The 12,555-nt window shown below is 53.9% G+C and overlaps 1 protein-coding gene across 5 annotated transcripts in view; it reads left to right on the top strand.

The window, feature by feature from the left end:
* Positions 1 to 10,199, top strand: part of GPD2 (glycerol-3-phosphate dehydrogenase 2) — a 57,813-nt gene extending 47,614 nt beyond the window's left edge. For all 5 annotated transcript variants that reach the window (XM_084265473.1, XM_084265471.1, XM_084265474.1 and 2 more), the window contains 8 exons: positions 851 to 985; positions 1,232 to 1,407; positions 1,892 to 2,023; positions 2,454 to 2,612; positions 3,796 to 3,908; positions 4,003 to 4,081; positions 4,194 to 4,292; positions 7,377 to 10,199. In XM_084265473.1, the coding sequence (XP_084121599.1) occupies positions 851 to 985; positions 1,232 to 1,407; positions 1,892 to 2,023; positions 2,454 to 2,612; positions 3,796 to 3,908; positions 4,003 to 4,081; positions 4,194 to 4,292; positions 7,377 to 7,502 (1,019 nt within the window). In that variant the 3' untranslated portion in view covers positions 7,503 to 10,199. The remainder of the gene's footprint in view (positions 1 to 850; positions 986 to 1,231; positions 1,408 to 1,891; positions 2,024 to 2,453; positions 2,613 to 3,795; positions 3,909 to 4,002; positions 4,082 to 4,193; positions 4,293 to 7,376) is intronic.
* The last annotated feature ends 2,356 nt before the right edge of the window (positions 10,200 to 12,555 follow it).

The following is a 12,555-nucleotide window of genomic DNA, read 5'->3' as shown; positions in this document are numbered from 1 at the left end:
CAGCTATTTAGTCAGGCTGCTAGTGGAGTGAGCAGTGAGGAAGAGGAGGAGGAGGCAGCAGGGCTGGGAGAGGTGATGGTGTGAGGGATGTGGACTTCTCCCAGGTGATGGTGTGAGGGATGTGGACTTCTCCCAGGTGGCTCTTGCCAAGGCAGCTGGGCCCTTTCAGGTCGCTGCACAGTCACAGGTGCTGGTGTGGGGCACAAGCCTTGGGGACAGCTGCAGCTGACCACAAACTGGCCAGGAAATGTCCTCATGCCTGCGTGTAACTGTGCTCCTGGTAAAGGCCGTGGGCAGGGACTGCTTGTCAGGAGGAGGACTCAGAACCCACGAGCCAGAGAGGAAGCTGTGAAGTCCTGAGAGCAAACACTGTGGTTTGGTTCCTAAAACGTGCTGGGGACAGGGGCAGTGGTGTTTTGGTAGGGTTTGGGTTTTGGATTTGGGGTTTTTCAAGCTGATGGGTGAGTTTGGTGCCAGTTGCATCTCTCTTGGTTGATCAGTTGCCAGGAGATCTCTGTTCTGTGTGGAAACAGCCTCTCTCTCTCTGTGTTTTGGGCTAGAGAATATTCCTGATGCCCACCAGCACAGGGCTGGTTTTAATCCTGTAGCTCAGCTTGTTCCTTTGCTTTGGAGCATCTTCCCCAGCTGCTGCACTAACAGGTGTGGTGTGGTGCAGCCCTGGTTCCACAGCACGAGTCTGACAGAACCACAGAGTATTGGGGGCTGGAAGGGACCTGGGAAGATCGTCCAGTCCAACCCCCCACACAGGGCAGCGCCAAAGGCTGTGGAGGGCTGTGAGACAGCACCCATCAGCTCCTGCCTGACTCTGGCCGATCTTGGTCCCCCACAGTGAGGAGAGGAGACGTGCTGGCAGCGTGGAGTGGCATCCGTCCCCTGGTCACAGACCCCAACTCCAAAGACACGCAGTCCATATGCCGCAATCACGTCGTCGCCATTAGCGAGAGCGGCCTCGTCACCATAGCAGGTACGGCAGGGGCTCCTGAGCGGCGGCTGCCGGGGCTTCCCAGGGAGCTGAGCCCAGCCCGCTCTTGTCGCGGGATCATCCCCCACGTTCCTGTAACTGGACAGTGATCTGTCAGCCCTGGTGCGGCCGGCCCCTGGGAGCAGGCCTGGGAAGCAGGCTGTGCTCTGTGCAGCACACACGGCACGTGCTGCACGCTTTGTGTTCCCTGTGCTGCCCCCAAATCCAGCAGGGGACCTCTGCTTACAGGTGGGAAGTGGACAACGTACCGGGCCATGGCGCAGGACACCATTGACGCGGCTGTTCAGGCGCACGGGCTGAAGGCAGGCTCCAGTAAGACCATTGGCCTGCAGCTGCAAGGGGCTGAGGACTGGAGCCCCACTCTCTACATTAGGCTGGTCCAAGACTATGGGCTTGAAAGTGAGGTGAGTCCTGGCTTCTGCTGATGCTCTGGGGTTTCTCTGAGGGCTTTGTTTTCCCACAGCATCTAATGCCAGTGTAACTTGCACAGAGATCTCGTGAGCCGGGGGAGAGCTGGTTATCTGCCTGGGCAAAGAGTTTTAACAGTGAATTCTAAGCTGCTTTTCTTCCCTTTTCCCTTCCTCCCAATGCTGGTTGTTCCCTGCTTCAAAATGCTATGACATGGTAGGGTCTGTCTGCCTTTGAGCCCAGCAAAATCCGTACTCCAGGTGTGCTCAGGGTGTAGCAGGAGAGTCGGAACATCGCTAGTCACAGTTACACAGCGTGTAGCACTGGCCTGGCACACTCACAACACAAGCAGCTTTCTGCCACACAACCAACACCTAATGCCCTCTTCAGCCTGTTACCAGTGGTAAGAGAGCTGACAAGGAAGTTGTGTGTATTTGCTGTGCTTCCAAAAGCCTACCCAGTGTGTTTTCACCTCCCCAGGTGGCTCAGCATCTGGCTTCGACATATGGCGACAAGGCTTTTGAGGTGGCCAAAATAGCCCAAGTCACTGGGAAGAGGTGGCCTATTGTTGGGAAACGCCTTGTGTCTGAGTTCCCTTACATCGAAGCTGAGGTATGTGGGAAGACTGCATGAAGTTCTTTGATTGCCTTCTTGGGATGAGCAGGTCCTAGAGCAGGTCTGTCTCCCTCTGAAACATCCCCACAAGCCTCTTCCTCTGGTGAGGTCTGGATCTTTCTCTGTTCTTGTTTTCCCCTTCCCCAGAGCGTGGGGTTTTATGTTTATATGGACAGGTATTAATATATTTATGTATAGTTAAATATTTATAATGTCTATTTCCTATTTCATCTCTACACCTTTGCATCCCAGATGCATTTCATAAAATGCTCCAAGGGTGAGGGGGTTATTCAAACCCCTCTCTGGGTTGTGGGGGGGAACTGGTCACAGAAACACTATCCAGCAGCACAGGCTGCGGTGCTGGAGGTGGTTTCTGATGCTGTCTGTCCACTCTCTCACCTGCATCCCCCCCTGCCCTGCTGTGCAGGTGGTCTATGGTGTGAAGGAGTATGCCCGCACAGCAGTGGATATGATCTCCAGACGTACTCGCTTGGCCTTCCTGAACGTGCAGGCTGCAGAGGAAGCCCTGCCCAGGATCGTGGAGATCATGGGGAAAGAACTGAACTGGAGTGAGCAGAAAAAAAAGGTACAAAGGGCTGCCTTCTTCCAACACTTGTATTTTTCTTCAGTGGTTTCCACATTAATGATCTAAATCAGTTGAACGGAAAACTTCAAGTGATGCTTGGATCTTCCTGACAGTGATTCACTTGGTGGGTTTTGTTATCAAGGCTGTATCCAAACAGCTCCCTAAGGACTTGGTGCTGGCTGGGGGGTGAGGAGGGAAGTCAAGACCTATATCTTGTTGTTCCCCAGCTTTAAAGATGTCTGGCACTACTGTTCAAATGCTCTGTTTGCCAACACTTTCAACGGATCAGCTCAGAAAAGGAGGATCTTGTAACTGTGCCACTCCTCTTTGTCTGCTGTGTCTTTTGAAATGGGACAGCCCTGGGTTTGCAGCGTCCTCTGGCCTCAGCTGCTGGCTTGCTGGCTTCCTTATCCCCAGCGGGTCTGTGCTCAGATGGGCCCCACCTCGCTGTCCTTGCGTGGTGCTGCCAGGCCTCTGCCCAGGCTGGGCTCTGTGTGCCTGCAGTAAACAAACCCAAATGAAGGTGTCTGCTGTGCACGTGCTGAATTGCACCCCCAGCCCTGTTCCCATCTCCCCAGGCTGTCAGGAGTGCTTGGGTAACTAGCTGAGATGTAGGCACCCCTCTGCTGCCCCTTTGGAGCCATCGCCTCCCCTGTGTTACCCAGTGTCACTTCGTTCTGTCCCCATAGAAGGATAAATGCCTGGCGTGCTGGGGCTGTGCCCATGCTGCTGTCCAGAGTGCAGCAGAGGAGAGGCAGCACAAGGAGTGCTGTACCCTGATGGGACACACAGTTTGGGGCTTCTGTCGCTCTGAAGCCTCCAGAACCTGTGACCACTCACCCAGCTCTCCCACTCCAAAGGGGACAGGGAGCTTCCCTTGAAACCAGCATGATGGGAGGGTTGTGCAGCCAGCCTGTGCTCCAGCAGCCCGTAGCTGAGGTTGGAGGGACCCATCCTCCCTCAGAAGGCTTTACTAGGCTTGGTATCTCCTTTCAAGGCCAGAGTGCCTAGGCTTAGCTTTAGTGTTTAGTCTTTAAACACTTTTCAGTGAGCATCTGTGTAAGTTTTGGACCGTAGGTACATCCTAGTCGAGTGGCAGAAGTTCCAGAACACGACATGAAAGAAAACTGCCTAAGAACTTGCTGTTCCTCAGATGTACAGCTTTGTGTTTGGTTTGTTGTAGGAAGAACTTGAAGCTGCTAAAAAATTCCTCTATTATGAAATGGGCTACAAGGTAAAATCAGATCAATTAACAGACCGCTCTGAAATCACTCTGCTGCCTTCAGATATTGAAAGGTAAGTAAAGGAAAAGAGTTCCCGTGCTGCTAGGAATTAATACCTGTCATTCTTCAGAGCACAGTTCTTCCCTCTGATAATCCTTATCTTGCAGGTACAAGAAGCGATTCCACATGTTTGACAAGGACAAGAAAGGGTTTATTACCATCCTGGATGTGCAGCGTGTCTTGGAGGTAAGGACTCTGTGTGTTCTGGTTCCCTTTGCAGGGCTCTTATCTAAACCTGAGTGTGGCTCAGATGGTGCTGGGTGATCCAGCTGACGTTCTGCTGTGGGTTTCTGTCTAGAGCATCAGTGTGCAAATCGCTGAGAACACCCTCCATGACATCCTGAATGAAGTGGATCTGAACAAAAACGGGCAGGTGGAGCTCAACGAGTTCTTGCAGGTAGGTGTTGCCTTCTCCTGAGGGGAGCTGTGGAGGGAAGGGTTAGAAACCCCCTCCCCACTTTGCTGAAGGGCTGGGCTGGCGACTGGGCCAGCGTTACTGGGGTGCACGCTGCAGTGGGGATGCTGTTGCCAGATCACAAAGTAGGTGACACACACAGAGCTGTCCTGGAGCAACGCTGACATCCAGGGAGGTTTGTTCATGTGGAGAAGCAATTAGACCCACAGACCAGGCCCTGCTTCCTCAGCATCCCACAGAGCAGACCCAAAGCTGGCTTTTCTGAGGGGGAAACCTGTGTAGGTGCATTCAAAATGATACAGCTGCCCATCAGATGGTGTAGCACAGCCACACACTGCTGTTCATCTGGGCCTGTTCAGTGATTGTTAGTAGTTCCTAAACTATTTTGAGTGTTTTAAAGAAACAAGCTCATGGTTCAAGCACAGCCAGCCCATGTAATCCCACTGGGAATCCAGGGCTGGCTGACATGATCTCCAGGTGTCCCAGAGGCACTGCACTGACTCCCCAGTGGTAGGGCTGTAAAACGGAAGGGTGGGTGCTCCTCTTGCCTCAGCAGTTTGCCAGGCAGCTTTGTTTTCCTGGAGCCTTTCTTGGTGTGGCATTTCAAGTGAGAGCCATGTCTCTCCTGCGTGGTGGCAATGATGGATGCCGAACATGAGAGAAATTAATGCTGGGGATTTTGGTCAATGTCAGCCCTTTCTTCACTGTGTCAAGTTAAACAAACAAGATCAAGGCAAAGGAAATGGTAATTGTCTCTCTGGAGATGAGCTGTGGATAAGAGCAGCATTGTTGAATCTAAATGCAGAAAATTCTCACAGGTTGTGTTGGGCAGGAGGAAGAAGGGCTGTTGCTTTGCCTAAAATGCAGCCATTTAGCTGGGCAGCTGAAAGGCACCTGGGGGCAAGGGGGGAAACCCCAAAGAAATCATGAGGGGTGGGGGAAGGACCAGTGGCTTTGGGTTTGTGCTTCTGTATTGAAGTGTAAGAGAACTGTGACTGGCAGCAGCGGCCTCACAGTGGGCTGTGGGGGCTGTGCTAAACTCTACCTTGGATATGCTGTGGTTAAGAGGTTGAACCAACTCATAATTCCATCCCCTGTGGAGTTTTTGGTGGCCCCCTGGGGTTTGTGCCTCACCCTGCTGAGCGATGTCAGGAGGGCTGGCCTGGCCTCAGCCACGGGATGGGTAAAATCCAAAGGGTGAGTCACTGCAGGGCTGCGATCTCACAGCCACCCCTGTGACACTCTGCATCACCACAGCTGCACCCCTGCTCCCCTGCATCCCACCACGGGATCCACATCCTTCAGAGCAGGGATGGGTGCTGCAGCACCCACCTCCACCTGTGAGAGGCAGGGAGCAGCACACCGGGAAGCGCAGAGCACACCAGGGAGAGAGCTCAGAGCAGGGAGTGTGGTCAGCAAATCAGCAGGTTTGCAGGGAGGGAACAAAACACATGAAGTGTTTGTTTAGGTTTTTAATGGCTCTGTTAAGCCAGCTCCTGATACTTCTGTGTTTGCTCTCTGGAAACTCGCAAGTCGTGGCGTTTGGCCGCAGGATGCTCGTGCAAAGCTGAGTGCAAATATTTGTGGACGTTTATATTGCACTATAGGAACAGGCTGTGCCAGGGTACATGGAGCTCTCCAGGTGAGCAGCAGCACGCTGCCAAGTGCTGTCCTCTGCCCAGCCTCAGGTTGCCAAAGCAACTCAAGCACTGGCCTTGTGAGCCCGGTCCGGGGTCGCTGTGCTTGCTGTGCTCCGTGGAGGGGAGTGTGCTGCGGGGACCGGCCCTGGGTGCAAGCAGGGCGTCCCAGGAGGAAGCTTTTTCCCCAACAGCAGATGTCTGTGGGGGTCCTGACACCCCCACCTACCAGAAACTCCTGTTCTCACAGCGGTGCCAGAGGATCAGCCATCCCTTTGGTGGTCTCTTCCCCAGTGAGCAAGTGGTAAAGTCAGGCTGGATGGGCACGAGACCAGTAGCTGAGAGTAGGGCCAAGGCCAAGCAGGGCAGTGGCTGCGAGGACCATGCTGGAGGCAGGGAGGGAGGACCACAAGCCCAGGTGATGGTGGGCTTGCCTTGCTGGCTGTGGCTACAGCTCTGGCTGCTGCTGGTCCTGCCCTTCCCCACCCTCACAGAGCAGGAAGGGAGCTCCCAGCCTTGGCAGCTCTGTGAAGCACGGGGTTCCCTCCTGTCCATCCCTCTGCACGCTCCTTCCAGCTCTGAAGGCCAGTGCTACATTTGCATAGGGCCAGCTGCAGATGTAATTAATAGCTTTTCCTGTGGAGGGGAAGAGAGCTGAAGGATTCTTAGCGCTCAATGGGAGTAAGAAATTGCATTTCCTAAGTGCCGATTGCTTTCCAGAGCAGCCTTGCACTAGCTGCCTGCCTGTAATTTCAAGTCTAATGCTCACTTTATCCGTGGGATAAAGAAGAATTAACTAAAATCTGAGCACTAGTGTGTGTTCCTTAAGATAGAGCTGAGTCTGGTTTCAAGGACTTAAAGGCAAATTAGTTTTAAAAGTCTATAAAGGAATTTGGATTTGAAAGAATTGTGGAAGTCAAGTACAGTGTCTCAGCAAAGAAGGGCACAGGGATGAGACAGGCAGTGGCTGGGGTTTGGCAGTGGATCAGGGACAGTGTTCCTCAGGAGCTCCATCGCTGGGATACTAAAACATGTCATAAAGCAGCACCCCTGAAATAGATGGGTTTGCATCCCTAAATGTCCCCAGACACTCCTGGTGTGGTGGCTGCCTGCACTGGCACTGCCACACGGGTGGCATTTGGTGGCACCTCTCTTCCCACCACCCATGCCTTGCCAAAACCTGCCTGGATACCGCTGCAGCGTCTCCGTGGGCTTGAGGTGAGTGGTTGGAGCCACGCTGTGGCTTCGCTTTGCGCGTGGGGAACCAGACCTGTGCTGTCCCAGAGGCAGCAGCGGGCGTTACCCGGCCGTGGTGGGGCCTCGCACCCCCGTGACGGCTGCGTGGGAGGCTGTCCCTGGGGCTGGGCCCTCTCCTCTGCTCTCTGCCGTGCCAGTGAGCTGACGGGCTGCTCCCCCCTTGTGTCCCAAGCTGATGAGCGCCATTCAGAAGGGCCACGTGTCCGGGAGCCGGCTGGCTGTGCTGATGAAGACTGCCGAGGAGAACCTGCGGCAGCGCCTGGTGATTCCGGTGGACCGGAGCGGCGGCGGGCTGTGAGCTCAGGCACCACGTCCCCTGGCAGCCGCGGAGGCGCGGAGCGGCACACTGCTGCTGAGACACATTCCAGTGCTGCTGACTGCCCTTGCTCGTGGGAGGTGACCGGTACCCGTCCGCCGGTGCAGCCCTCACACAGGCACACCGGGGCACTCCCCAGGGTTTATCCTCATTAACGGTTTTCTGTACGGTTCTTATTACTCCAGCATGTGGCCTTTTGGATTGGGTGTTCTTTAGACATAGGAGCTTATTAACAACAGTTGGGAATACAGCCTAGAAAGGTGTGGGTGCACACGTGCACGTACTGCCTGGTTCCTTGACTTTTATATCACCTTTACCTTTAAAGAAAGGGATGCTCAGAAAGCAAATCCTGCCTCTGAACGCTCTGCATCGAGCTTGGCTGGTAATGCAGCTGGAGTTTGAGCGCTGCTGATCTCTCCTCTCCTCCAGAGGAACGAGCCAGATGCTTCCAGAGGCTGGGATGGAGGTGAAGAGCTGCCCAGCCCTCCATAGGTGGGCTGTTCGCAGTGCCCCGTTCCACCAGCGGTACCGGCACTCGGCCAGACAAAAATATCAGCACGATGGAGCTGGAAAGCTACCAGACATCTTGATTAATCACCCAGGCTAATAATCTAGTTAAAAGCTGGGCGACAGCTTTCCTTTCTCCCATATTAATAAAGCCAGGGCTCTGTAACGCCGAGCCTCGCCGCGCAGGCGCCGCTCTGTGCTGTGTCTGGTGCCGGCAGCCGCTGCCGAGGAGCAGAGAGCAGCAGGTTTTCTCAGCATAAGCCTTAGGAGTTGGGTAAGAAATTCTCAAAACACAAAGTGAGGCGATTTGCTCTGCATTCCACTAACTTTTCTACCAAAGGGAAGGGCGATTTTTCAGCAGGTGAGTGAAAAGAAGACAGCCAGGACCGCTCACTCGAGGTGTTCCCAGCAGTGCTGGCTGGCTTTGGGCTCTGGGTGGGCAGCACGGCACTGACAGGTTTGTCACTCTTCTATTCTTTGAGTATAAACACCAATTTATCACTCCAAATGAGCTGCAGGTCCCAGTTTTAACTCAGGCCACCACTTTCACTAACGGCAAATGGCAGTATGGTAACGGGCAGCAAAGATTAGTTTCATGTTTGCAAAGGGCAGACGGGTACGTGGGCTCAGAGGAGATGCTGAGGATGCAGCACAGTGAGGGGAGATGTTCTGTTTGGCACAAACTTTACAAATTCAGGTGGTTAAAAACAGTAGGTAGAAATAAATTTTTAAAAAAGGGAGTCTCATTTTAAAAGTCTCATTTAAAATTCAGAAAAGGGTTCAGTTTGTGTCAGTGCCCCCCAGCTGGGACGGTCTGGAGGGAAGGAGCCGCTCTGATGTGATGCCTTTCAGGGGGGTTGTGCACGTTCCGTGTTGTCGTGGCCCTGCCACGTGCCTGAGTGCAGCCACTGCCAGGGGGTTACGGCTCTTCTGCTCCCAGGCCCGTGCTGGGGGGGACACGGCTCCCAGAAAGGGGTTTGCACGTTTGGCAGGCAGGGTTAGGAATAAAGGGGCTTGTTTCTGTGCTCCTGCAAACTTTCTGTTTGGAAACACACTCCAGTGTGTGCAGGTGAAGTGCTGCAACACGTGCCAGCTTCCCCTTTCCAACTGCCTCTGCAGGTAGGACATGGGGACAGGGGGAGGAGAATGCACCGTGCCTGGGTTATTTTGGTTCAGCCAGGTAAGGAGGGAAGGGGTTTGGGATTTTACTGTGAAGAGAAATCTAAGGGGGGGAAAAAAGAAGCCATGATACCTGTTCCAGGCCACATAAAGAAGAATCTCTGATATTTAACACCCCTTGTACGGGTTGAAGACAGATTCCCCACACTGCTCTATAAGCAGCACTGTTAAGGATGAACAATACAAGTTACCTGTAAAGCCAGGAGCTTCTGCCACGTCCCCAAAGTAGGCTCTTTGTTCCCTTGGTTCAGCACTGCTGTGCACAGGCTGCGAGCTGGGGATCTGCTCGGCCCTGTGCCTGCCCTCCCACAGGGATTCGCTTTGCATCGTCGGCACTTCACTGTCCCGCTCCTCTGCTCCTGTGTGTGGCACAGCCAGACCCTGTCCCGCTGCCCTGTGCAAGGGGGCTGCATGTGTTATTTTAACCAGCTAAATCCCCACCTGGAGTGTTTATTTCTCACCCCCTGTCTGTCCCCCGGGGTGCTGGCTTTGTTGGGCTGCGGGGTTTTCATGTGAATGTCCTGTCCAAAGAGTTGTAAATGGTCCCTGTCTGGCTCTGTCCTGGCCCTGGGTGGACACAGCAACGTGGTTATCTCTTTGCCTTGCTTTTCCTTTTCCTCCTTTGAAGCACGAGTTGGATTTCTGGGGTGTGTGGGGGGGGTGGGTGGGGGGTGTTTTGTGTGTTAAATTAATTGCACGCCCAGGGTGTTCATGCACCAGTTGGGGTGTGTGTACGTACACCCTGCACGGTGCCCGTGCGGCATGCGAGCCTGTCGGTAGGTCTGTGTCCTGGACAGACCTGTTAATCGCTGTGTTTGAGGCTGGGCTGTCACTTTTATAACTGTCCTGGTGTTTTACTGCCATTATTTATTACTTTTGATATACAGAATGAGCCGCATGCGTTTATAGAGCAATAAGAGGATGTATTTAATGTGCCTTGTTTTTAACTGAGTCAGAACTGGAAGCATGAATCAATAAAGCTGATTAAAACCAGTCCCTTCGCCGGCCGTTTGTTACGGCAGATACACAAATAGCTCGGATTAGCCCTGGGAAAGTTGATTTTTGAAAGGAAAAGTGTTTGGGTAGGTGCTTCTGGGTGCACACGGGGTGATTTTTGTCCACACTGCCCCATTTGAGCTCAGAACTCAGCACTGGGTAGTCGAGAGAAGTGAAAATGAGGAGTTAATACAGCACTTGGCATTCTCAGGCTGTAGGAGCCGCGTGCGCCCGCCGGTGACAGGCCGGTTCTGCGCTCCCATCTCCTCCTGAAATTACAGCCAGCCGACCGGCCGGGCTTTGGGGGGGGCTGGGGAGGGGGGGAAATGCCAGTCGCCAGCCTCCCTCAGCACACTGATGAGTTTTATCATAACTAAAATCAATAGGGACGAGCAGGAGAGATTCCCTAATCCATTTTGATCACTTCACGTGTCAGGTTGGCGCGGGGTTGCCACGTGTTGATGAATGTTCTGACAGAAGAAATGCTATATATTTTCATTGTCAGTAAATCAGTAAAGCTGTTAGCCGTTTTAATGCAATTTTTATAATCTCCATATTATTTTATAGGTTTTAATTTACACTTGTAATAGGGGATGTTCCACAACTGCGATGCGGCCAGGCTGGATACGGACGCGGGGGTTGTGTCTGTGCAGCCCCCTCCACGCTGCCCCCCCAGAAATAAACACAACCAATACCTCCAGAGTGTAGTTACACAGATTATGAATTTCATCTAATCCGTGCTCTGTGAGTAATATGTCAGAAAACATTTGCTGCCACCATCTCTGTCCCAAAACCACTCGGCAGCCCCGGGATTGCCTTGGGTCACGGTGCTGAACCCGCTGCTCAGCACAGGATGGAGATGGACTGGGGCTGCTCTGCCCCCCCATCTGGGCTGGGTTCCCTCTGCTTGGTTCCTCCACCAAAATGTGCAAAACCTCAGATTTATTGCAACTTCTGCTCCCTGCCTGGCCTGGAAACACGGTGCAGAGTATCATAGCAGCATTAATATTTAAGGTTGGCTGCCGGAGCTGGGTGTTTCCCGTGTCAGATGGGGACTGATTGCATCTCTGGAGGAGAGAGAACCATCCTCGGCAGGGACAGCTCTCTGCTGCTGAGGAAGCCGTGCTTCTCCACACCAAAACAAGGGGTTCTCCCATTTCTGGGTGTGTTGTGCCTCCAGGGTGTTGTCCTTGCTCCCCAGTTTGAGCAGCACCCCTGGCTTTCCAGTGCCTGTCCCCTGACACAGCGGTGGGGCTGCCCCAGGCGTGGGGCTGCTGTGGCTGGGCTGACAGGCTGCGTTCCGGCATCGGTACTTCCTCGCTCAGGAGCTGCCCTGCTGCAGGGATGCCCTGGGATGGTCTCACCTCTTCTTACTTTGCAGATAAAGGCAGAGATTAAATTCTGCTCCCCTGAGCGAGCCTGGAGCCTGCTCTGCGTTCTCACCTTCTGCAAGGGCTGATGTGTGTTCGGATCGGCTGCTCGGGGACGCGCGGGGGGACCGGTGTCTGTGCAACGCTGGGAGCTGTTAGCTGTGTATTGAACTGAACTCCTGGGCAGACACCAGCCACCGTGCCTCACTCCCCGTGGGAGCCCGGGATGATCCAGGGCTGCTCCACAGGCTGGGGCCGGGTGAAAACTCCCAGGGCTCAGCAGATGAGGGTGCTTTGCTGGGCGCTGTCCATCGCTGCGCTGGCCCTGGTGCCTTCTCCCCGCAGAGCTGCTGCGCTGGGCGCGAGTCCCCGTTCTCCTCCGCAGCCTTTATTTAACTAAGGAAGGCAGGCTGGGCTCTGTCTGGCCAAGATACCCTAATCTGTTTGTCCAACTGATGTAAACGTAATTAGGCTGATGGGTAAAGCTGACACGGAGCGAAGGGAGTCGGGTCGGCGTAACCCCAGCGCGGGGTCCCTGCCCAAGGCAGCCTCCCCAGAGCAAACACAGGGCTGTGGCTGTTCCTCCTCGCCGCTGGATTCCTGCTCAGTTTATTTCACTGAGTCCCCCGGATTCCTGTTTTTTCCCCCGGTTGTTTTTGCATATCTACAATTAACTGATTTGCAGTTCATTCTCATGCGAGCGGAGTTGTTCCTGTCCAAGTGAAGGAGCTGTAAATCCCAGATCCATCCCGCTGACAGGGGAAGATATTTCATCTTTCCCCATGAATCACTTGCCATCCTCACTGCAGAAAAATGGCAAAATTATGGGGTGCCGTGTTTTCATAAATTACTGCTTTTCCTACCCCTCCCCCCCCCTCCCCAGTTTGCTCCCTGGTTTGCTTGGGAGGAAGGGGAGTGTGGGAACCCCGAGGAGGGGGGTGCACGGGGCTGGGCTCTCACCAAACTGCCTGAAAAGCTGCCTC

Source organism: Gallinula chloropus, assembly GCF_964237585.1.
Source record: "Gallinula chloropus genome assembly, chromosome: 5".
Taxonomy (NCBI): Eukaryota; Metazoa; Chordata; class Aves; order Gruiformes; family Rallidae; genus Gallinula; species Gallinula chloropus.
Note: the sequence above shows the minus strand (reverse complement) of the source record. Positions and strands in the feature narration are given on the sequence as shown.